Genomic DNA, 26415 nt, shown 5'->3' with positions numbered 1-26415 from the left:
TAACCCTCATACACTTTAAGACTCCCTACACTCATCACTGTCCCTAATCTCCTCCTCTTTCTTGTCCTGATCTGGCTGTTCATCACTACAATAACACTCTCAGACGCATCCTTGACCTAGTAGCGTCCCTCACCCTCAGAACCTCCAAACACAGAGTAAAACAGGCTCACATTGAAAACTCGACTTCTCCAGCTATGTTCTAGGAGTGCTGAACGCTTATGAAGGAAAACCCGCACACCAGAATACTTCATCCACTTCAAGTTTTTGTAAAGAACCTATAACTCTGTCCTTCACTTCACCAACCAGACCTACTTCACCACCCTGATCTCCTCACTATCCAACAACCCCAAGAAACTTTTTCACACCTTTCATTCCCTCCTCAAGCCAAAAGCACAAGCCCCTATCACAGACATTGGTGCTGATGACCTGGCCTCTCACTTTTTTTTTTTTTCCTTTAGAGAAAGTAGATAACATCTGTCAGGAAATTATCTCCCAACCACCAAGTGCTGTGACTCCCATCCCTCCCTGCATTTCCCCTGGCTCACTCTCCACATTTGATCCCATCACAGAAGTTTCCAGACTCCACTCTTCTCATCGAACTACATGCACTATCGACACCATTCCCTCACATCTCCTCCAGCCTCTCTCTCCAGTCGTGACTACTCACCTAACTACAATCTTTGATCTCCCCCTCTCCTTGGGCATTTTTCCATCCTCCTTCAAACACTCAATCATTACTCCAATATTAAAGAAACCCGCTCTCGACCCATCCTGCACAAACAGCTACAGACCAGTCTCCAATCTCCCCTTCATCTCTAAACTCTTGGAGTGCCTAGACTACTCCCACCTTACCCGTTACGTCTCCTCTCACTCCCTCCTAGACCCTTCAGTCTGGTTTTCACCCCCTACATTCGACTGAAACTGCACTCATCAAAGTTACCAATGACCTTCTGACCGCAAAATGTAACGGTGACCACTCTCTGCTGATTCTTCTCGACCTTTCTGCGGCTTTCGACACTGTTGACCACTGTCTTCTACTCTCTAGGCTCCAGTCACTAGGCATTAAGGACACTGCTCTCTCCTGGTTCTCTTCCTATCTTTTTGACCACTCCTTCAGTGTTTTGTTCGCTGGCTCCACTTCATCTCTTCCTCTCACTGTTGGGGTACCTCAGGGCTCAGTCCTTGGCCCCCTTCTCTTCTCTCTCTAGATGGCCCCAATTGGACAGACCATCAGCATATTTGGCTTTCAGTACTATCTTTTATGCTGATGACACACAATTATACACGTCATCCCCTGCCCTTACCCCCACTGTTCTACAAAACGCCAGTGACTATCCGCAGTCTCCAACATCATGTCCGCTCTCTATCTGCAACTCAACCTCTCCAAAACTGTACTTCTGCTCCCGCCATCTACTAACATCTCTAAATCTGACATTTCCCTCTCCCAGTAGGCGAGCTGTCTGGGTATTAAGTTTGACACCAATCTCTTCTTCACATCCCATATACAATCTCTTGCCCGCTCTTGCCGCTTACATCTAAAGGACATCTCTAGAATCCGCCCTATTCTCACCATGGAAACAACAAAAACCCTCACTGTATGCCTTGATCCACTCTCGCCTGGACTACTGCAATGTTCTATTAATTGGCCTCCCCGTCACTCGACTTTCCCCTCTACAGTCCATACTTAATGCAGCAGCCAGGGTCATCCATCTGGCTAATTGGTACTCGGACGCGTCTTCTCTTCGCCAATCGTTACATTGGCTGCCCATTCATTATAGGGTCCAATTCAAAGTACTTCTTCTCACCCACAAAGCTCTCCACAGTGCGGAAACCCCTACATCTCCTCCCTCATGTCTGTCTATCGGCCTACCCGACCGCTGCAAATGACTTTTGACCGCTGCACTAATCCGCACCTCCCACTCCCGTCTCCAAGACTTCTACCACGTTGCACCAAACCTCTGGAATGCTCTACCCCAAGAAAGTAGGACTATCCACAATTTGCACAGTTATAGGCGCTCCCTCAAAACACATTTGTTCAGAGCGGCCTATCATGTTCACTAATCAGTCATTTTATGTGGAAGTGTGCGTGTGTAGCCCTTTCACTATCTCCATCCATCCCTCACTCCCTCAAGATGGCTGGACCTTCATTGTAAATACACACCTGTACTTTGTATCTCCCCCACCTCATTGTAGATTGTAAGCTGTCACGAGAAGGGTCGTCTTATTTTGCTTTTATTATTGTAATATTAACGTTGTTACTTTTGACTTGTGTTTTAAAACTGTTAAACTGTAAAGCGCTGCGGAATATGTTGGCGCTATATAAAGATTAATAATAATAATATTATTGTTATGGGAGCGTTAAAAGGAAACTTATTGGAAGCTGCCTCTGGCCCGGCCTAATAGATCTTTGTACATTGCAGGCCCAGACTCCATTATTAGGCCTGTAAGTATCGTAGTAACTAGGCCGCCCCATACTATGGAGTATTTGGAGGAGGAGGGCATTCAGCCGGACTCTGTCACACCTTCTTAGATGGCATGTTGGCTTTTGACAGCAGCAAGTGGTGAAACTGCCAGGATTTTTGTTGCAACCGCTCCTATGCAGTTCCTGCGGTGTACATCGATGTTCTGGGGCCCAAAAGAGTTAATTTGTAGAAAAAAAAAAAGTTTCACTTGTTAAAAAATAATAAAATGTGTCTTCTGCTTTTTTTTTTTTTTTTTTTTTGCAAGAATTCTTGGAGCCAATTTTAATTTGATACATTTCAATATTTTTTTTTTTTTCTGGTTTTTCCTGTATTATAGGAAAACCTAAGGCCAGAAATAACCCCATAAAACACTGTACATGGAGTCTTTGGGATGAGAATTTCTGTCTGCCGTATTCGTGCAAAACAAACAAGCTTTTCTAAAAGCCGCAAACTTCTGTGTGCGAATCAGGCATGAGATCTAACGTGATAGAAGATTACAGTGCGAGGAAGACGGGAAACCTTCATATAGACGGCCGGTGGTGATGGAGTCAGTGACGGACTCTGGCCAAATATGTTTCTAGAGCCGTAGTAGAAGATGAAGATGTCGTCCTCATCATGAAGTAGTTATTTCTCCTGTCACGTGTAATGAATATCTCCTGCAGTATTGCTAATGCCGATTCCAGTGTCGGTAAATGAGACGAGAATTAGCGTTATGGAAGATGAGTCTATGAGAAACGTATTCAGCTGCCGACTCCGGGGAAGAAGCTGCTTGTTGTCTGTGGCCTAAATATATAGGTTTTATTAGTAGATGTAAAGAAGAAAACTAAATACTGTAAAATAATAAATCTCATGTGTTTCCCTTATTATCTCCAGTAATTGTATTACGCAACTTTTTAAATGTGACACTGGCTCATCATCCTCATCATCCTCAGGACTCTACAATATCAGATCCTCTCAGTGAAGATCTTCCATATATGAGAATTTTCCTGATTTACCCATCAAAGATGGATATGGACAAGATGGCAGAGAAAATATTACACCTCACCCAAGAGATCCTATTCCGGCTTACTGGAGAGGTGAGAGATTTTGATGTCATATTACATCATTCTTATCTATGGGAATAACAGATGGACAGAACTGGAGAGTTGAGGACTCTGGAAATGTCTGTAGTGAGATTTATTAATGTGTCTCTCCATAACCAGGATTACACAGTAGTGAAGAAGGCCTCTAGTGAGCGCTGTCAGGACCCTGTGTCTGACAAATGGAGAAGACCCTTGAGCCCAATCACGGGGCCTCCACCTCACCCCCTGATACATGAGGACATCAATGACCAGAGGATCCTAGAACTCACCTACAAGATGATTGAGCTGCTGACTGGAGAGGTGACACTGCTGGGAATGCTGGGACTTTATACAGTAATGCTATGAAGGGATCGGGGGGATGACGGTATCATTGTATGTGTCAGGTTCCTATAAGGTGTCAGGATGTCGCTGTCTATTTCCCCATGGAGGAGTGGGAGTATTTAGAAGGACACAAAGATCTGTACAAGGACATCATGATGGAGGTTCCCCAGCCCCTCACATCACCAGGTAATACAGGACTAAATATACATGGCCTATAATTATCTGTATGTAAAGAATGAATTCAGTCCCTGTATGTGTTTCCTTCAGTTCTATCCAGTAAGAGGACAACACCAGAGAGATGTCCCCGTCCTCTTCTTCTACAGGACTATAAACAAGAAGATCCCAGTGTTCCTCAGGATCATCGGGTAGATGGAGAGAAAGTGTCAGGAGATCTCCCCTATGATGTGTAGACGGCTGTGAAGATCTTGTGCTCAGTCTTGTTTTATCCACCAGTATTATATGTTTTACTAGATGGAGGCCCAGTGCTATCGCATCGGGAGGGCAGTAATGTCATGGGGGCAGGCTTTGCAGCTTTGAGAATCTCTCCCCCTCGTGCTCACCCACCTATCCACTCTCTATCCCCATGTGCTGACTTCTGCCATCTTCTCTCTTCTTTGACCTATCTATCCCATGTGCTATCCCCTTTGTCTGCTGTCTCTCTCCTTACTGTGCTGTGTTCTCCCCTCAGGTGCTGTCCCGTTTGAGCTGTCTCCCCCTGTGCGCGTTCTCTCTTCCCCATCTGCTGTCTTTTCCTCTCATGTCATCTCTTGTTTGACCTGTGCACCCCATCACTAAACATTTAATTGCACAGCACGTCAGGAGGAATTTCTATTTAAAGGGGTTTTCCCATGAACGAACATTCATTTTAAAAATTGTCTGTGTCTGACAGTGTACAGAACATGCCACAGCTCCTTGGCAGGGGAGGAAGCAAAAGACAATACTGACATTACAGCAGGAGGATACATTTTGTGAGGTAAAATATTGTTTAAAAACAGTCAGTGAAATATTTTACCTCACAAAATAATCCTCTGTGATCCTCTGATGTTTTTGATTCCTCCCCTGCTCAGGAAATGTGGTATGCTCTGTACACGGTCAGACACAGACAATCTTTAAAATGAACTTTCGTTCATGGGGGAAAAGCCCTTTAACGTGACCGGTTTCCTCTGCCTGTAAACACGTTGCGCATCTGCCGGCAGGATCAGCCAAATGATTCACTGCATCTGCGCAGAATTCACGCAGGCGTAGTGCGACGGTGTTCCGCTGGTGGTACCACGAAATAGGTTGGTACCAGCAGCAGTTTCCATATTGAGACACAAATCACTTGGGTGTCCCAATATGGCGGTCGGTGAACTTCCTTCGCTTGGAAGTCTGGGATACAGTGACATCTGGACAGAACGGGAAATGAAAACATTACAAGGCAATTATATAAATAGTTGTGTAATGAGAGCGGTGGAGATGGCAGGATTAGAGCTGATCATAGATGTGACTTCTCCATCTGTCTGTGACTTTTACAATATTTGTTTCAGGGTGAAGATCTGACCCATATTAATACTACAGAGACATATGTGAGGGGTGATGAGTGGTGTAAAGAGGAGATTCCTTCATATGACTACCCAGGTGAGTAGTAACCACTAAATGCAGAGAAGTCACAGATCCTTCTCAGTCACCGGCTGTGGCTGCTTTATCGGTGGTGTAGTCTGTCCGTATCACAATCATGTGATCACCATTTCGCCTCCTGACCACAATATTCTCCTCCACCCAAAACTGTTCAAATGATTTTGGGCATCCACCCCCACACGATGTCCGCAGCCGAAGGAATTATGACCCACACCGGTCTCGGGGTTAACAGTTGCTTTTACTTCAGCAGGAACGGGAATTATAACTTGGAACAGAATAGGAACAGTCTCTCATGGGTAGTCCAGAGCAATTACAGTTCACACTTAGATGCTGAGATGTGATTGGGGTCTGGAGCTTTAAGAGCACTGGACAGTGTCTTTTGGTAGTTTACAGAAGGAGGTAGATGAAGCAATTAGAGTTTACAGACCTGTACTTGGGGTTAGCTCCACAGTGTGTCACGGCACGTGCACAAGTACTTATAGGTGAATGTAGAAACTGTGGTGAATCCTGTCAGCAATACTTTACATATGGTGAATCCTGTCAGAAAGACTTTAGATTGATTTCTGTACAGGTTAGAGGGAACTCGGGCTTTTAGGCTTGCAGGAGATCTTGAGGTAAAAACCTCCTCCACGTGTGTTCTGCTCTTCCTGAAGGCATCCCTCAGACTATAGAACATTCTAGACGTGCCTGGAAAACAGCTCCTCCTATTGACCATGTGACTAGGAGCTGGCCATTAGGAGACCGAATTCACATCTCAGATCCTTACAAAACAATAATTCAGTCATTGTACACTTTCACCATTAGATGGCGACAGATCACAGCAAATGAGAAATGTATTGCATCTAAAATGGAAGTGACTAGAAATTAAGAATTACAGCTCGCAAATAATGTAGAGAGCTAGTTAGAGTGAGCTGTAGTGTACAGAAGCTACTCACATTTCAGTATTACTTAACCCCTTTCTGTCATATGACGTACTATCCCGTCCATGTGCCCTGGGACTTAATTCTCAATGACGGGATAGTACGTCATAGGCGATCAGCAGCGCTCACAGCGTGAGCGGCGCTGATCGCGGCCGATTGTCAGCTGATTTTAACACCCGGACACATTAATCCCTGGCACACCGAGATCAAACATGATCGCGGTGCATCGGGGGTATAGGAGAGAAGCGCGCAGGGAGTGGGCTCCCTCCGTGCTTCTCTGAGACCCCCGCAGCAGCGCGATGTGCAGCGCGATGTGCAGCGCTGCTGCGGGGACCTCTTCCCTGCAGGTCCCTGGATCCAATATGGCGCCGGGTGGCTTCCTCATGCCTGCTGAGCGCAGGCATGAGGAAGCGCTCTGCACTGCCTGTGACAGATCGCTGATCTGTCACAGCGATCTGTGATGTGACAGATCAGCGATCTGTCACATGACAGTTATGTCCCCCCTGGGACAATGTAATAAAGTAAAAAAAAAAAAGTGTAAAAATAATTTATATAAAATCGCTAAAAAAAATTTCCCTAATTCATTTTTTGGCAATAAAAAAAAAAAAACCAAAAGTACACATATTTGGTATCGTAGCGTCTGTAACGACCCGCCCTATAAAACTGACCCACTAGTTAACCCCTTAAAAAAATAAAAATAAACAAAGCAAAAAATAATTCTCTATCATACCACCGAACAAAAAGTGCAATAACGCGCGATCAAAAAGACAGATATAAATAACCATGGTACCGCTCAAAACGTCATCTTGTCACGCAAAAAAACGAGCCGCCATACAGCATCATCAGCGAAAAAATAAAGTTATAGCTCCCAGAATAAAGCGATGCAAAAATAATAATTTTTTATATAAAATAGTTTTCATTGTATAAAAGCGCCAAACGATAGAAAAATGACATAAATGAGGTATCGCTGTAACCGTACTGACCCGAAGAATAAAACCGCCTTATCAATTTTACCGCACGCGCAACGGTGTAAACGCACCCCCCCAAAAGGAATTCTTGAAATGCTGGTTTTTGCTCATTCTGCGTCCCAAAAATCGGAATAAAAAGCGATCAAAAAATGTAACGTGCCCGAAAATGGTACCAATAAAAACGTCAACTTGTCCCACAAAAAATAAGACCTCACATGACTCGGTGGGTCAAAATACGGAAAAATTATAGCTCTCAATATGTGGTGATGCAAAAACTATTTTTACAATAAAAAGCGTCTTTTAGTGTGTGACAGCTGCCAAACATAAAACCCACCATAAATAGTAAATCAAACCCCCCGTTATCACCCCCTTAGTTAGGGAAAAATAATAAAATTAAAAAAATGTATTTATTTCCATTTTCCCATTAGATCTGAGATTGGGGTTAGGGTTGGTGTTAGAATTGGGTGTTTCCACTGTTTGGGCACATCAGGGGCTCTCTAAATGCAACATGGCGTCTGATCTCAATTCCAGCCAATTCTGCGTTGAAAAAGTCAGACGGTGCGCCTTCCCTTCCAAGCTCTGCCATGCGCCCATACAGTAGTTTTCTCCCACATATGGGGTATCAGCATACTCAGGACAAATTGCAAAACAACTTTTGGGGTCCAATTTCTCCTGTTACCCTTAGGAAAATAAAAAATTGGGGGCAAAAATATCATTTTTGTGGAAAAAAAAAATGATTTTTTTATTTTCACGCCCGGGCGTTATAAACTTCTGTGAAGTACTTGGGGGTTCAAAGTGCTCACCACACATCTAGATAAGTTCCTTAGGGGATCTAGTTTCCAAAATGGGGTCACTTGTCGGGGATTTCCACTGTTTAGGTACATCAGGGGCTTTCCAAACGCGACATGGTGTCCGATCTCAATTCCAGCCCAAAAAGTCAAATGGCGCTGCTTCCCTTCCGAGCTCTATGCGCCCAAATAGTCGTTTACACCCACATATGGGGTATCAGCGTACTCAGGACAAATTGCACAATAACTTTTAGGGTCCTGTTATCCTTGGGAAAATAAAAATTGGGGGTGAAAAGATCATTTTTGTAGAAAAAATATGATTTTTTTTTTTTTTTAATTATACGACTGTACGTTATAAACTTCTGTGAAGCCCTTGTGGGTTCAAAGTTCTCACCACATATCTAGATAAGCTCCTTGGGGGAGTCTAGTTTCCAAAATGGGGTTACTTGTGGGGGGTTTCCACTGTTTAGGTACATCAGGGGCTCTCCAAACGTGACATGGCGTCCGATCTGAATTCCAGCCAATTTTGCAGTGAAAAAATCAAACGGCGCTCCTTCCCTTCTGAGCTCTGCCATGCGCCGAAACAGTGGTTTCCCCCCCCCCCACAAATAAGGTATCGGCGTACTCAGGACAAATTGCACAATAACTTTTACTGTCCAATTTCTCCTGTTACCCTTGGTAAAATAAAAATTGGACCTGAAGTAATTTTTTTTGTGGAAAAAAAGTTAAATGTTCATTTTTTTTTTTTTTGAACTTTCAAAAAATTCCTGTGACGCACCTGAAGGGTTAATAAACTTCTTGAATGTGGTTTTGAGCACCTTAAGGGGTGCAGTTTTTAGAGTGGTGTCACTTTTTTGGGTATTTTCTATCATATAGACCCCTCAAAGTGGCTTCAAATGCGAGGTGGTCTGTAAAAATCAAATGGTGCTGTAAAAATGAGATATCGCTGGTCAACTTTTAACCCTTATAACTTCCTAACAAAAAAAAATTTTGGTTCCAAAATTGTGCTGATGTAAAGTAAACATGTGGGAAATGTTACTTATTAAGTTTTTTGTGTGCCGTATCTCTGAGATTTAAGGGCATAAAAATTCAAAGTTGGAAAATTGCGAAATTTTCAAAATTCTCGCCAAATCTTTTTTTTTTTTTTTCACAAATAAACGCAAGTTATTTGAATGAAATTTTACCACTAACATGAAGTACAATATGTCACGAGAAAACAATGTCAGAATCACCGGGATCAATGGAAGCGTTCCAGAGTTATGACCTCATAAAGGGACAGTGGTCAGAATTGTAAAAATTGGCCCGGTCATGAATGTGCAAACCACCCTTGGGGTTAAAGGGATGGACACACTCTTGACTGGGTCATTACACTTATACTATCTCAACTCTTCTGGCCATGACTCATAGTAGCTCCAATGTTCCACCATAAATTAGTGCAAGTCTGGTTTACTGTTGGAGTTCTCCCCTCATACATATGTTGTTGTTGGGGATGTTACATTATTTTATTCTATGTCTTTTGTTTTACCTGTTCATTCTGTATGATAGCTTGATTGTGGTGGGATTGTCCGGTGTCACGTATGTGAGTCTGTAACTCCCTGATAGTTTAAAAAAAAAAAAACTCTCCAAAAACACGGGGGGGGGCGTGGCCTAGGCAGCACACAGGACAAATGCACATCACCACAGCTCCTGCTCCTAGACAAGGAAAAACAAGAGAATTTGCACCAAGAAATTAATTTAACTAGTTGAAACTGCATTCTTACTAATAGAAAGGCAAGTGGATTCAACAAGACTGATCTGGCTTGAATTGCAGCTTAAGGGCCTGTCACACTAAGCGATATCGCTAGCAATATCGCTATAACGTCACTGGTTTTTGTGACGTTATAGCGATATCGCTATGTCTGATACTTACCTCCGACCCGCTCCCCCGCTGGTTATCGCTGATCGTGCGAGAACATCCTGGGCAGTTTCTCGTCGTCAGCTTCCTGCTGTGGAGGCGAGCGACGCGTGGACGCGGGCGAGAGGACGTAAGGATCGCCTCGTCTGACAGGTAAGTAGCGACCCCCGACCCCTGCGATGTCGCTGGTGAGATCTGCCTGTGTGGCAGCTCACTAGCGACCACTTAACGATGTACCAGCGATCCTGACCGTGTCATATCGCTGGTGCATCGCTAAAGGTACTGTCACACTTAGCGATGCACCAGCGATATGACGCGGTCAGGATCGCTGGTACATCACTAAGTGGTCGCTAGTGAGCTGCCACACAGGCAGATCTCACCAGCGACATCGCAGGGGTCGGGGGTCGCTACTTTCCTGTCAGACGAGGCGATCCTGACGTCCTCCCGCCCACGTCGCTCGTCGTCACAGCAGGAAGCTGATGACGAGAAATGGTCCAGGACGTTCTCGCGCGATCAGCGATAACCAGCGGGGGAGCGGTCGGAGGTAAGTATCAGACATAGCGATATCGCTATAACGTCACAAAAACCAGTGACGTTATAGCGATATTGCTAGCGATATCGCTTAGGCTGTGTTCACACACAGCGTTTTTTCGCAGTTTTTCCCGTGGATTTGCCAAAAAATCCACAGGAAAAATAAGCTTCCCATTCATTTCTATACATTTTCCACTTTTTGTGCACATTGATGCGTTTTTTACCGTGAAAAAAAACGAATCGCGGTAAACGCAGTGTGCTTATTAATTGTGCGGATTTTTCGGCATTTGTGATTTCCATGCGTTTAGAAAACGCGCTGAAAAAACCCGCATAAAAACCGCGCAAAAATCGCAGTGAAAACGCGCAGGGAAAAACGCGCGGTTTCTGGGAAGGGAGTCAGGTTTTCCAGCAGAAATTTTCTGCTACATGTGCACTTAGCCTTAAGGGCATGTCACACTAAGAGATATCGCTAGCAATATCGCTATAACTTGTGACGTTATAGCGATATTGCTAGCGATAGCGCTATGTCTGATGCTTACCTACAACCCGCTCCCCCGCTGCTTATCGCTGATCGCGCGAGAACAGGCTGGACTGTTTCTCGTCGTCAGCTTCCTGCTGTGACGACAAGCGACGCGTGGAGCCGGGCGGGAGGACGCAGGATCGCCTAGTGTGACAGGTAAGTAGCGACCCCCGTCCCCAGCGATGTCGCTGATGGGATCTGCCTGTGTGGCAGCTCACTAGCGACCACTTAGCGATGCACCAGCGATCCTGACCGCGTCATATCGCTGGTCGGGATCGCTGGTGCATCGCTAAGTGTGACAGTACCTTTAGTGTGACAGGCCCTTTGCAAAGGGGCACTTTAATCCCTGGAGATCTGCTGGAGAGTGCAAGCAAAGAAACATCCTCACACCAAAAGTAAGAAGTGACTCATCCTCAGGAGACAAGCTAAGGAGGTGAGGAGGAAATCTCTGGTGGGTCTTACCTGGGATTCAGTGCCATGTGCACCCTCTGTCCCCCAACTAATTGCTCTTGACTGTTTGCTCCTGACCAACTGCCTGGGCTCCATTCACTCTGGTCTGGCAGTGTCTGGCCACCCACTCTGTTTCTCCTGAGACTGGCTGTTTATTCCCATCCATCAGCTCACCCATAAATCCTGCCTGAGCTCCTGGCATCCAGCCAGCTGCAGATTGCAGGGGGCCATCCACCTCACTGCTTCCAGGGGCTGCTCTGCTCAGGGGGGAGCTGAAACCAACAGGGAGCTTGGTGAGACAGTGAAGCAGTGTCATCTTGCTGCACAGAACTATAGCTGGCAGATCAGCTCATATTGTCTAGAAGTGTGTGAAACAGATTAGGCCTGGATCACACTTCCGTCTTTTAAAATCCGTCTAAATCCGTTGTTTTCCTTTAAAACGGATCCGCCATTTTTTTTGAGGATCCGTTTTTTTTGTCCCATAGACGTCCATTAGCGGCTACCGCGGATCCGTCAAAAACGGATCCGTTTGCATCCGTTTGTGGCAAAACGGAAACGGATCCGTTTTTCTCTCACCCATGACAGCACCACGGAGAGAGGCGGTCCGCCCATCAAGGACAGGAACCTACAGATAAAAAGGCGGCACCTCTCCTCCGCCCCCAGTTGGGGTCCTGTCCTTGACGGGTGACCCGTGGAACTAAAAGCAGCGGCAGCAGCTTACCGGAGATGGAAGAGGAGTCCAGGGCCGCCCCGTTCGCAGTCCGGCAGCGGGGAGGCCCCTGTCGCAGCGGGGTCGGTTCCTGAAGCCGCCACCGCTGCAGCTGATGAGCTGTTCAGGGTGAGCGGGCGGGGGAGGACCGAGCCACCGCTCCGGAGAGGAGATTGGGGCTGGGAGACGCCGACACGTGCGGGCAGCGCCGTGGTACAGAGGTGTAACAAGATGGCGCTGTCCCGTAAATGAAGCGACGCCTTCCGGGTCCCCGCGGTCAGCGCATGCGCGGTGCGCGCTCCCCGGGGAACAGCGGTGCAGGCCTGGAGAAGCAGGTGACGTCATCGCCGGGAAATTTAAAAAGGGAACGCTGGAGCTGCTCCATGCTGGAAGCGTCCTGTGAACATGGAGGACAGCGACCAGCACGAGCAGCAGCCAATACAGCAGCCTAAACAACAGCAGCAGCAACATAGGCAACACCACCATCGCCGGCAAAAAGATAAGGACGGGCGGGAGAGCCGGTCCAGTAGTCACTCCACGCAGTGGAGCAAATAGACTGCAAGGAGCAAGTCACCTGCCGTGGATCGCCCAGTGAGGGATTTGAATCCACCTCCAGAACCGGTACCTGCAACCGTGCATAGGGGGTAAGTGATCTACGTGAATGTTCCCCATTGTATTAGACTTCTTTCCCTTATTAGGGAAAGAAGAAAGGAAAAAAAACAAAGAACAGGGAATGCCCCACCTGTAAAAGCCCGTTACCAGCTTCCTGGGATAAAAAAAAACTATGCGACTCCTGCATACAGGAAGTTCTCTATGATGAAAACCCGGATTACGCCTCAGATCTAAGAGCAGTAATCTGTTCGGAGTTTCAGAATGCCCTTTCATCCATAAAACGGGAAGGGAAGAAAGTGGGACACTGTAATAGAATCCCAGTCGGAGATCTCAACATCAGGAGAAGTTACCACCCATACTTCAAACACCGACTCGTCATCCTCTGATGAGGAAACAGAGGGTTGCCATTGTTTTCCCCTGGATGAGGTTGATGCATTAGTAAAGGCAGTAAGGTCCACCATGGGGGTGGAAGATCCCCAGCCCGATAGATCAATCCAGGACATAATGTTCGGGGGACTGGGCCAAAAGAGACGGAGAGTGTTTCCATTAAATGAGAACGTACAGGGCCTCATAAACAAAGAATGGGAGAGGCCAGATAGGAAGAACTCCACAGTTCCCTCTCTCAAAAGGAAATACCCGTTTGAGGAAGCATCCACGTCCTGGGATAAAGCCCCCAAGCTAGATGTGGTGTTCGCCAGGGATTCAAAGAAATTTGCACTCCCCTTTGAGGATATTTGGCCGTTGCAGCTGAAAAGAGGAAATCGGAAAACCAGGGGAAGAGTCTTGAGGGGATCATTTGCATATTCCCAGTGCCTTCTGGGATAAGTGAAGAGTCTCCGCGAGCTCAACGATCACTGGGTTTTGGCCGTTGCAGCTGAAAAGAGGAAATCGGAAAACCAGGGGAAGAGTCTTGAGGAGATCATTTGCATATTCCCAGTGCCTTCTGGGATAAGTGAAGAGTCTCCGCGAGCTCAACGATCACTGGGTTTTGGCCGTTGCAGCTGAAAAGAGGAAATCGGAAAACCAGGGGAAGAGTCTTGAGGAGATCATTTGCATATTCCCAGTGCCTTCTGGGATAAGTGAAGAGTCTCCGCGAGCTCAACGATCACTGGGTTTTGGCCGTTGCAGCTGAAAAGAGGAAATCGGAAAACCAGGGGAAGAGTCTTGAGGAGATCATTTGCATATTCCCAGTGCCTTCTGGGATAAGTGAAGAGTCTCCGCGAGCTCAACGATCACTGGGTTTTGGCCGTTGCAGCTGAAAAGAGGAAATCGGAAATTTGGCTCATCTTTCATCGTTTTTAAGAAATCTCAAGATGGAAGAGGCCAGGAGCCATTTGGTGAGCTGCATTTCTTGCTACATGTTCACAGACTTACCAGTGGAAAAGCCAAACTTCACATGCCACAAATGCAAGCTTGTGTCCCTGTTGGAGGAAAAGTTGCAAAATCTCGAAGAGAGGTTAGCTACGTTGAAGATCATTAAGGAAGGTGAAGAGTTCTTAGAGCAGAATTATCTCTTCATGTTACAGAAAGAGAAGAAATTCGAAGTGCACCTGAAGAAACAGAGGAATGGAGACATGTGACCCAGAGAAGCAGGAGGATCAGGAGGCAGTCAGCACCCATACTGCTCAGAAACCAGTACCAGGCTCTCACGCAGGAAAACAATGAAGAAATACATCAGGATAAGACTTTGCCAACAAGCAGCAACCTTGTACGCCTTCAGAGTCCTCCTGGATGGAGAAAGAAAAATGTTGTGAAGAAGAAACGGAGAGTGGTGGTCATGGGGGATTCCCTGTTGAGAGGAACTGAGGCCGCTATCTGCAGACCGGATATAACTTCAAGAGAAATGTGTTGTCTTCCAGGTGCAAAAATTAAAGATGTGTCTGACAGGATATCAGGACTCTTCAGACCTACAGATGACTACCCATTCCTGCTACTACATGTGGGGACAAATGACACTGCAAGAAACGACCTGGAAACCATCTGCAGAGACTTTGAAGACTTAGGCAAGAAAGTGAAAGAACTGGGAGCGCAGGTGGTCTTCTCTTCCATCCTCCCAGTGGATGGCCATGGAACAAGGAGGTGGAATAAGATTCTGCAGGTGAACAACTGGCTACGTCGATGGTGCCGTCAGCAACGATTTGGATTTCTGGATCACGGAGTGAACTACTTATACGATGGACTACTTGCTAGAGATGGGGTGCACCTTACGAAGACTGGTAAGCATGTATTTGGAAGTCGCCTTGCTACACTTGTAAGGAGAGCTTTAAACTAGAACAACATGGGAAGGGAAGCAAAAGACCAGAAAAAGCCATACACCTGACAAATGCTATTGAGAACTCTGCTATTAGAAGTGGAAAGGAAGAACAAAGACGAAAGAATCTAATTAATAAAAATATTGGAGAAAGAGAAACCAATCACAAACTAAAATGTTTCTATACTAATGCACAAAGCATGGGCAACAAACAAGGAGAATTGGAACTACTAACACAGGAAAAGAAATATGATGTCATTGGAATCACTGAAACTTGGTGGGACAATACACATGATTGGAATACAAGACTAGAAGGATACAACTTATTTGCAAGAAACAGACTTGATAAACGAGGAGGGGGTGTCACATTGTATGTTAGAAACGCGTATATCTGCACAGAGATTGAAGCTTCAGAGACTGGGAGTTCTGTGGAAACTGTTTGGGTAAGAATACAAGGACAGAACAATGGAAAGGACACCATTGTAGGCATTTACTACAGGCCGCCTGTACAAGCTGAAGCTATGGATGAACTCTTTATGCATCAAATGGCCAAGTTCTCCAAAAAATATGACATAGTTGTCATGGGAGATTTCAACTATCCAGACATTTGTTGGGAATCTCTCTCAGGCAAAACTAACAGGTCAAGGAAATTCTTATCCTCTCTTGCTGACAACTTTATCTTCCAAAAGGTAAGGGAGAAAACAAGGGGAACTGCTACCTTGGATCTAATCCTTATAAACAGGGAGGAAATGGTTGAGGAGGTAAAAGTGGCTGGGACCCTAGGAGGTAGCGACCATGCTATTTTAGAATTTTGGATAACTAGAGGCGGAAGACCTGTGAAGACTCAGACGTCAAGGTTAGATTTCAGAAAGGCAGATTTTAAGGGATTCAGAAAGAGAATTGGAGGGATCCAATGGCTGGATATCCTTAAAGACAAAAATGTCCAGGAAGGATGGGAAATCTTGAAAAATGAAATTCTCAAAGCACAGTTGTTAACAATTCCGAAAAGAGGGAAGAATAGGAAGCAGTTAAGGAAACCAGGATGGATGAACACAGAACTTAAGCACATGCTAAAAAGGAAGAAAAAAATGTTTATAAAATGGAAAGAGGGAGGCATATCTAAAGAAGAATATAATGCTGTCTGCAGAACCTGCAGGGCACAAATCAGATTAGCTAAAGCTGAAAATGAATTGAGACTTGCAAGAGATGTCAAAAGCAATAATAAAGGATTTTGGGGATATGTCAAAAGTAAAAGAAAAGTCAAAGATGCTATAGGATTTTTACAGGATGAAAATGATGAAATGGTAAGACAGGATGTTGAGAAGGCCGAACTTTTAAATTCCTATTTTGCATCTGTTTTCTCTCAGAAACGAAATGTAACATCAACTGTTATTCACTGTCCTATTAAGGGAATAGAAGAATCCAGGATATCTATAAACAGAAAGATAGTGAGGAAACACTTAGCTAGCCTAAATGAATTCAAGTCTCCAGGTCCAGATGAATTACACCCCAGAGTACTGAAGGAGATAGCAGAAGAAATTTTTGAACCCCTCTCTATAATCTTTGAAAATTCTTGGAGAACAGGAGAAGTGCCAGAAGACTGGAGAAGAGCAAATGTTGTTCCTATCTTCAAAAAGGGGAAGAAGGTGGACCCAGGCAACTATAGGCCGGTGAGTCTGACTTCTATACCAGGAAAGATCTTTGAACAAATTATTAAACAACATGTATGTCAATACCTGGATAAGAATGAAGTGATTAAACAGAGTCAGCATGGGTTTGTAACTAATAAGTCATGTCAGACTAACTTAATTTCCTTCTATGACGGTATCACTGATTGGGTGGATCAAGGAAATGCTGTAGATATAGTATATCTTGACTTCAGCAAAGCATTTGACAAAGTCTCTCATACAATCCTTATTGAAAAAATGATTAAGTATGGAATGGACAAGGCAACTGTTAGGTGGATTCATAACTGGCTTAGTGATCGGACCCAAAGAGTGGTCGTAAATGGCTGCACATCCAGTTGGAAGAATGTCTCAAGTGGGGTACCACAGGGCTCTGTCCTGGGCCCTGTATTGTTCAACATCTTTATCAACGATTTAGATGAAGGAATTGAGGGTAAACTGATTAAATTTGCTGATGACACAAAGCTAGGAGGGATAGCTAATACTAGAGAAGAGAGAGAGAGGATTCAAAAAGATTTAAATAAACTGGAGAAGTGGGCAGCAACTAACAGAATGGTTTTTAACAGGGAGAAATGCAAAGTACTACATCTGGGCAATAAAAATGGAAAAAGCATATATAGAATGGGAGGAATAGGGCTAAGTGACAGCACATGTGAAAAAGACTTGGGTATACTAATAGATCACAGACTGAATATGAGTCAACAGTGTGATGCAGCAGCAAAAAAGGCAAATGCAATTCTAGGATGTATTAACAGAAGCATACAGTCTAGATCACGTGAAGTCATTATTTCCCTCTACTCCTCTTTGGTCAGACCTCATCTGGAATATTGTGTCCAGTTTTGGGCACCACATTTTAAAAAAGACATCAACAAACTGGAGCAAGTTCAGAAAAGAGCGACCAGAATGGTGACCGGTCTGCAAACCCTGTCTTATGAGGAAAGGTTGCAGGATTTGGGAATGTTTAGTTTGCAAAAGAGAAGACTGAGAGGAGACTTAATAGCTGTCTACAAATATCTAAAGGGCTGTCACATTGTAGAAGGATCAACTTTATTCTCATTTGCACAAGGAAAGACTAGAAGCAATGGGATGAAACTGAATGGGAGGAGACACAGATTAGATATTAGAAAAAACTTTTTGACAGTTAGAGTGATCAATGAGTGGAACAGGCTGCCACGAGAAGTGGTGAGTTCTCCTTCAATGGAAGTCTTCAAACAGAGGCTGGACAGACATCTGACTGGGATGATTTAGCGAATCCTGCTTTGAGCAGGGGGTTGGACCAGATGGCCCAGGAGGTCCCTTCCAACTCTACGATTCTATGATTCTATGATATGGGTACTCTGAAGGACCCATTAGACAAAAAGGCAGATACCCTACTCAAGGGCACCTGCGAATCAGCAGGAGGAAATATTAGGCCAGGGGTAGCGGCAACCTGTTCCTCCAGAGCCCTCATGATGTGGGTAGACCGACTAGAGAAGCGGCTAAGGGAAGGTACACCCAGGGAAAAGATCCTAGAATCCATTCCTATGATAAGGGGTGCAGCGGCCTTCTTAGCTGACTTTTCGGCTGATTCGGTAAGATTGTCATCCAAAACAGCAGCCCTGTCAAACGCAGCCCGAAAAGCGCTGTGGCTAAAATGTTGGCCTGGAGATTTACAAACTAAAATGAAATTATGCGCCATCCCTTGTGAAGGGGAATTCCTGTTTGGAGAGACTTTGGATGACATCCTTGAAAAGGCGGGGGACAAAAAGAAAGGATTCCCAAATCTAGGCCCGATAGGCCCCACAGGCTTTAAACGGTCCTTTCGTAACAAAAAATTCTTTCAGGGGAGACCCCCGAGAGAACAAATGGGATGACAGAAGGAGGGACAGGGGGTTCTTCTTTGGTAATTCGTCCCAGGACAAAAAGCCCTCCAAGTGACTGTTTGCCCAGGGTGGGAGGGAGGCTAAGCTTTTTTCCTCCCAGCCTGGAAGAAAATATCGAACAACCCTTGGTTGCTAAATCTGATAAGATCAAGGTTTAAGGATAGACTTTCTCTCTCTCCCACCTCAAAAATATATAGTGACCCCCACAAAGATCATCAAAAAATGAACAAGAAGCCCTCGAAAAAGAGGTCCTAAGCCTGTTGAACAAAAAGGTCCTCCAGGAGGTTCCCACGCGGGAGAAAGGCAGAGGATTCTACTCACCTCTCTTCCTAATAACCAAACCGGACGGTACCTTCCGGACAATTATAAATTTAAAAAGACTGAACGATTACGTCAAAAACGAAAAATTCAAAATGGAGTCGATCAAGTCGACCATCAAAATTCTCTTTCCACGTTGCTTTATGGTGGTATTAGACCTCAGCGATGCCTACTATCATGTCCCCATCCACAAAGACTCCAGACAATACCTCAGACTGGCGGTCTCTATAGCAGGCGAAATAAGGGAATTCCAGTACAGGGCCCTGCCATTTGGGATCTCGGTAGCCCCGCGAGTCTTCACGAAACTAGTGGCAGAGATGATTGCTCACCTAAGAGAACAAGATGTTCTAATAGTCCCATATCTGGACGACTTTTTAATAGCGAGCAACTCAGCCCAAAGAAGCAGGGGAACAGAGGGACAGAGTGATGGGCACTCAAAAAACCTTGGATGGCTCCTAAACCTAAAAAAATCAAGGCTGGAGCCCAGGAAAGTCCAGGAGTTCCTAGGCCTGACACTAAATTCAAGCACCCAGGAGTGTTACCTGCCAGACCACAAAAAGGAGAGGATCGCTCACATGGTAGCAAGAGCAACGCAGAACAATTCCATGACACTAAGAAAAGCAATGTCTCTGTTAGGGTCCCACTCTGCATGCTTGCCGGCGGTCCAGTGGGCACAGATACACACGAGAGATCTCCAATGGGATGTGTTGAGCAACCAGTCGGTATTAGGAGGTGCAGCGGCCTTCTTAGCTGACTTTTCGGCTGATTCGGTAAGATTGTCATCCAAAACAGCAGCCCTGTCAAACGCAGCCCGAAAAGCGCTGTGGCTAAAATGTTGGCCTGGAGATTTACAAACTAAAATGAAATTATGCGCCATCCCTTGTGAAGGGGAATTCCTGTTTGGAGAGACTTTGGATGACATCCTTGAAAAGGCGGGGGACAAAAAGAAAGGATTCCCAAATCTAGGCCCGATAGGCCCCACAGGCTTTAAACGGTCCTTTCGTAACAAAAAATTCTTTCAGGGGAGACCCCCGAGAGAACAAATGGGATGACAGAAGGAGGGACAGGGGGTTCTTCTTTGGTAATTCGTCCCAGGACAAAAAGCCCTCCAAGTGACTGTTTGCCCAGGGTGGGAGGGAGGCTAAGCTTTTTTCCTCCCAGCCTGGAAGAAAATATCGAACAACCCTTGGTTGCTAAATCTGATAAGATCAAGGTTTAAGGATAGACTTTCTCTCTCTCCCACCTCAAAAATATATAGTGACCCCCACAAAGATCATCAAAAAATGAACAAGAAGCCCTCGAAAAAGAGGTCCTAAGCCTGTTGAACAAAAAGGTCCTCCAGGAGGTTCCCACGCGGGAGAAAGGCAGAGGATTCTACTCACCTCTCTTCCTAATAACCAAACCGGACGGTACCTTCCGGACAATTATAAATTTAAAAAGACTGAACGATTACGTCAAAAACGAAAAATTCAAAATGGAGTCGATCAAGTCGACCATCAAAATTCTCTTTCCACGTTGCTTTATGGTGGTATTAGACCTCAGCGATGCCTACTATCATGTCCCCATCCACAAAGACTCCAGACAATACCTCAGACTGGCGGTCTCTATAGCAGGCGAAATAAGGGAATTCCAGTACAGGGCCCTGCCATTTGGGATCTCGGTAGCCCCGCGAGTCTTCACGAAACTAGTGGCAGAGATGATTGCTCACCTAAGAGAACAAGATGTTCTAATAGTCCCATATCTGGACGACTTTTTAATAGCGAGCAACTCAGCCCAAAGAAGCAGGGGAACAGAGGGACAGAGTGATGGGCACTCAAAAAACCTTGGATGGCTCCTAAACCTAAAAAAATCAAGGCTGGAGCCCAGGAAAGTCCAGGAGTTCCTAGGCCTGACACTAAATTCAAGCACCCAGGAGTGTTACCTGCCAGACCACAAAAAGGAGAGGATCGCTCACATGGTAGCAAGAGCAACGCAGAACAATTCCATGACACTAAGAAAAGCAATGTCTCTGTTAGGGTCCCACTCTGCATGCTTGCCGGCGGTCCAGTGGGCACAGATACACACGAGAGATCTCCAATGGGATGTGTTGAGCAACCAGTCGGTATTAGGAGGTCACTTGGAAGGCTATGTTACACTAAACTCAAACTATTCGTTCCCTAGCTTGGTGGGGAAACAGAGACAACCTGTCCAAAGGGATTCCCTGGGTGATAAAAATCACACACATAATCACCACAGATGCCAGTCCCGCGGGATGGGGAGCACACATGAGCAACAGGGTGGCTCAGGGGGAATGGGGAGGTCAGGAACTAAAAGCCTCCTCAAACCAAAAAGAACTGCTGGCAGTAGGCTACGCCCTAAAACACTTTTTACTAGTATTAAGAGGCCATCATGCCCGCATATTCTCGGACAATCGAGTGACAGTGGCCTACATAAGTCACTAGGGGGGAACCAAGTCCAGAACACTAATGAACACATCCTCTGAAATATTCACGCTAGCCGAGGAAAACCTACTATCCCTATCGGCACTACACATACGGGGAGCAGAGAACCAGACAGCAGACTTTCTAAGTCACACCCAGCTACATCAAGGGGAGTGGGTTCTAAAACAGTCCATTTTTCGGAAGATCGTAAAAATGTGGGGGACCCCGGACATAGATTTGTTTGCCGACCACAAAAACAAAAAAGTGGAAGCATTTTGTTCCCTAGATCCCAAGGGGAATCCTCGGACCCTGGATGTGTTTATGCTTCCGTGGACACAGGGCCTAATGTATGCCTTTCCGCCGCCCATTCTCATCCCGGCAGTAATAAGGAAAGTCAGGGAAGACAGGGCACGAATGATATTGATAGCCCCCTTTTGGCCAAAAAGAACTTGGCTTTTATGTCAGTAACTGACCCCTGGGTTCTACCAGATCTCCCCGACCTTCTGTCTCAAGGTCCCATGCTACACCCTCGAGCAGTGAACCTCCATTTAACAGCATGGAATTTGAAAGGGCACTGCTGAGGGGGAAAGGGTTCTCAGAAAATCTGGTTTCCACGCTACAAAAAAGTAGGAAACCGATCACAACCAGGGCCTATGGTAGAACGTGGAGGAAATTTCTATCCAGCTCCGGGACAAGGGTTCAGGATGGAATGCAAATTGATAAAATCCTTGAATTCCTGCAAAAGGGGTTAGACTAATGCACTGAAGGTACAGGTAGCGGCTCTAGGCGCCCTTTATAATCAGGATGTGGCAGGTGACCCTTGGGTAACACGATTTATGAGGGCCGCAGCCAGGTCTAGACCAATAACCACCCAGAAGATACCATCATGGGATCTAAACCTAGTATTGTCTGCCCTAACAGGACCCCCATTCGAGCCCATTCAGTCAGCTCCCCTGAAAACCTTATCATTAAAGACGATACTTTGAGTGGCCCTAACATCCGCTTGCAGAGTGAGGGACATTCAAGCCTTGTCAGTGATACCCCCATTCACTAAAATCCTGGATGATAGTCATATTAAGACCTGACCCAGCATACCTACCTAAGGTGTCAACACACTTTCATAGGTCACAAGAGGTAGTCATTCCTTCCTTCTGCCCAAACCCTAGGAATAGGGGAGAGGAAAAATTTCACACTCTAGATGTAAAGAGGTGCCTAGTTCAGTACCTAGAGGCCACCAAGGGATGTAGGAAGGAAGGGTCTCTTTGTGTGTTTCCAGGGACCTCGGAAGGGGCTCAAGGCATCCAAGAGTACCTTAGCAAGGTGGATAAGGGATGCGATTGCCCTGGCGTACTCATCCAGTGGGAATACCATCCCGGAAGGTTTAAAAGCCGACTCTACAAGAGCAATGGCAACCTCATGGGCAGAAAGATCAGAGGTAGCAATAGAGCAGATCTGTAAGGTGGCCACCTGGTCAACACCTTCTACCTTCTTCAAGCACTATCGCCTAGATCTAGCCTCGACGTCTGACCTGACCTTCGGGAGAAGGGTCCTTAAGGCGGTGGTCCCTCCCTAAGCTACCAATCTCTGAAATTCTCTCCGTGGTGCGGTCATGGGTGAGAGAGAATAGCTTAGTTACTCACCGATTAAGTGTTTCTCGGAACCCATGACAGCACCCGCTTATTCCCCCCCCCCCCCCCCTTTCACGTGTGCGGTGAGCACAGTTTAATGTGTGTAGAGTGGTTTTTTGTTACACGGGGCTTCTCCATAATATGCAATATTATAACATTATGTGTATACTTTTGTTATCTAACCGGGAGACCCTCTGATGCTCTGTAACCAACTGGGGGGCGGAGGAGAGGTGCCGCCTTTTTATCTGTAGGTTCCTGTCCTTGATGGGCGGACCCCCTCTCTCCATGGTGCTGTCATGGGTTCCGAGAAACACCGTTATCGGTGAGTAACTAAGCTATTTCACACTTTGACGGATGCATGCGGATGCCAAAAAACGGATGTGTGAAACAGGCCTTAGCAGCTCACTATACATCAGAGATTTTCTGCTACAGACTTTTCACAGGATTCACAAGAGAGGAAAATAGTTGAATATACTTGGAAACTGATCCCTAGATGGACCCCTTCCCAGCAACAGCACAAGGCAGGCACCTTTCTAATAAAGCAAAAACAAATGAAGGGGCAGAAGAGAGACTTTTTCCACATCAATTAAAATCCTCTGCATCTTAAGAAGCACTCCTAGCCGCTGTTACATACTTTGAGACACAAATTCTCACAAGCCTAACTCTATATCTTTGAGCGAAAGAAGAAAGGGAAAGAAAAAGAAAAATAACTTGTGAAGTCATACAGATGAACATTCTCATAAAGTCTCATCTAAACATAGTGCCATTTACTGCACCTCTGGTGCAATTTGCAAGACCTATTAGCACACTTGACCACTTTTTTTTTTTTTTTGTACAAATCTAATATAGAACACCGGTTCGCTCACATGATTTAATCACTTAGCACTTCTCCCGGTGTAGTTATATTAAATCAGACCACAAAATGGGAAGATCCACTAAAACTCACTCTGATGAGTCAAGCAAGCCTCATAAGACAACTTAAAAAAACCCAAGATGAAGACAAGGCTCAAAAACGTCTGCCCATTGAAACTCCTATGGGCAGTAAATCTCAGAGAGCCCCGCACAAATTGAAGTTTGGCCCACTTCTAACCAATCACTGGTCAGATAGCGATGAAGATGTGGATTCTATACAAAATGATCCAGATATAAAAGAATATATTAAAGCCCTTCCCATGGCTGAATACATGAAAAGCCTATTTAAAGATTTCACCCAAGCGGTAAAGGAAGAGATAGCAGATCTCAGAAATGATGTTAAGATTGTTCACGACAGAGTACAGAATTTAGAGACCAGCTCTGATCAGATTATAAGGCACGCCACAAGAGACACAGAAATCTTAATAGCGAACCAAAAAGAACAATTTCTGCAGAGAATTCACCTTGATAAACTGGAAAACAGGTCGAGGTGGAATAATTTGAGAGTTAAGTTACTGTCACACTTAGCGATGTACCAGCAATCCCGACCAGCCATATGACGCGGTCAGGATCGCTGGTACATCGTTAAGTGGTCGCTAGTGAGCTGCCACACAGGCAGATCTCACCAGCGACATCGCAGGGGTCGGGGGGCGCTACTTACCTGTCAAGACAAGGCGATCCTGACGTCCTCCCGCCCACGTCCACGCATCGCTCGTCGTCACAGCAGGAAGCTGACGACGAGAAACGGTCCAGGACGTTCTTGCGCGATCAGCGATAACCAGCGGGGGAGCGGTCGGAGGTAAGTATCAGACATAGCGATATCGCTATAACGTCACAAAAACCAGTGACGTTATAGCGATATTGCTAGTGATACCGCTTAGTGTGACAGGCCCTTAAGAGGGCTTCCTGAGAATATCCTAGACAAAGACATATTCACTAGGTTATCTACAATTTTCAACAACATCATTGGAAAAAATGACAATGACCTAGGAATAGAAAGAGCCCATAGTCTATAGACCAAAGCCTTCTGGACCGGACAGACCAAGAGACATCTTATGATTTCAAAGCTTCAGAACAAAAGAGGAGATATACCAAAAAGCAAGAGATGCGAAAAAAATAGCATTTGAAGACAGCGAGATTCAAATATTTCAAGACCTTACAAAGTTAACCCTGAATCTGAGAAGACAGCTTCAGCCCTTAACAAGAGCGGTGAGAGACAAAGGCATTGCTTATAGATGGCTTTTCCCATTTGGCTTGGCAATTCCCCTTAACAACAAAACTTTGATTGTCAGAACCCCAGATGACCTCCCATTTGTCCTCCAAAAACTAGACCTGACGAATCTTCATGTACCGGATTGGGCCACAGCGGAAGTTTTTCTTAATTTACCACCTCTTCCAAGAATTGAAGAGTGGTCCACAGCAACCCCTTCCAAGTCAAAGAAAAAGAGAAGATTGAATGAGGATCTCAAGAAAACCCCCAACAAAGATATGGAAGAGGAAGAAGAGGTCGGCTGATGTTTTCAATTTAAACTGGTATATGGCTTTACACTTCTGCTGAGACATTTACCAGCTGACATGTTCGCCAATTTTTTCTCTTTCTCATCTGTTTTTCTCTTTTTACAAATCTGACACTAATTACTTTTGATGTTATTTGCTGTTTGATATATTTCTAGTGTATTCATGGCATTTCTTCCCTCTCTCCTCTTCCTCCTCCCTCTCCCGCACGGAGGGGAGGGGGTACAGGAGAAGTCTGGGCATGTTGTATGCATTTAGCATTATAGTCTGTCGACTAGTTTTAGTTACCTCCTTAGATTGTAAAATGCTGCATTGTGATTATGGTATTACCTGTTCAAATAAGACTCACCCGGGAGTCTGTTCACCTGCAATTATACTTATTCTTATACACTTTCAAATCAACTGAGGGTTTTGTCATATCTAGGTCCACACCCCCACAGGCCTAGACACCACCCTCTTGCATTTATACCTGGTTGGGTTCGCATTGTTGCCTACATCCTAACCAGCTGCAAAACCTTCTCAGGTTCCTTCTGAGATTCACGAGCATGTTGCTCAGGTTCTGTAATAAACCTCCATTGTTTAGTTTAACCCCATATAACCCTGCCCCATCCCCAAGTCCTGCTAAAGAAAATGAAACTACTTGGTAGTACGCCCCCATTAAACTTTAATGGTTGATTTAAATATTGCTACCTTCAACGTAAGAGGTATGAACATCCTGAAAAAAAGGTTGCAAATTCTGAACTATCTAGGAAAAAATAAGATGGACGTCGTTTTTCTTCAGGAAACTCATTTTAAACAAACCTATACACCTTTCACTAAGAATAAAATTTTTACCAAATGGTTCAATGCCAATTCCCTGATAAAAAAAAAAAAAATAAAGGAGTATCCATAATTATAAATGATAATTCCCTTCACACTTAAGAATGCTATATGTGACACAGACGGAAGAT

The 26415-nt window shown here is 45.2% G+C and overlaps 2 protein-coding genes across 2 annotated transcripts in view; both read left to right on the top strand.

The window, feature by feature from the left end:
* The window catches only part of LOC141059299 (uncharacterized), a 779988-nt gene that overhangs the window by 24929 nt on the left and 728644 nt on the right, over nucleotides 1–26415 (top strand). The gene's annotated exons all lie outside the window — the stretch shown is intronic.
* The window catches only part of LOC141059304 (uncharacterized), a 56405-nt gene that overhangs the window by 24538 nt on the left and 5452 nt on the right, over nucleotides 1–26415 (top strand). The window contains exons 2-6 of the mRNA XM_073555634.1: nucleotides 3395–3538; nucleotides 3665–3844; nucleotides 3928–4051; nucleotides 4133–4230; nucleotides 5392–5482. Of these exons, the coding sequence (XP_073411735.1) occupies nucleotides 3395–3538; nucleotides 3665–3844; nucleotides 3928–4051; nucleotides 4133–4230; nucleotides 5392–5482 (637 nt within the window). The remainder of the gene's footprint in view (nucleotides 1–3394; nucleotides 3539–3664; nucleotides 3845–3927; nucleotides 4052–4132; nucleotides 4231–5391; nucleotides 5483–26415) is intronic.

Source organism: Dendrobates tinctorius, unplaced genomic scaffold (assembly GCF_039654945.1).
Source record: "Dendrobates tinctorius isolate UK_male_01 unplaced genomic scaffold, ASM3965494v1 ptg000226l, whole genome shotgun sequence".
Taxonomy (NCBI): Eukaryota; Metazoa; Chordata; class Amphibia; order Anura; family Dendrobatidae; genus Dendrobates; species Dendrobates tinctorius.
Note: the sequence above shows the minus strand (reverse complement) of the source record. Positions and strands in the feature narration are given on the sequence as shown.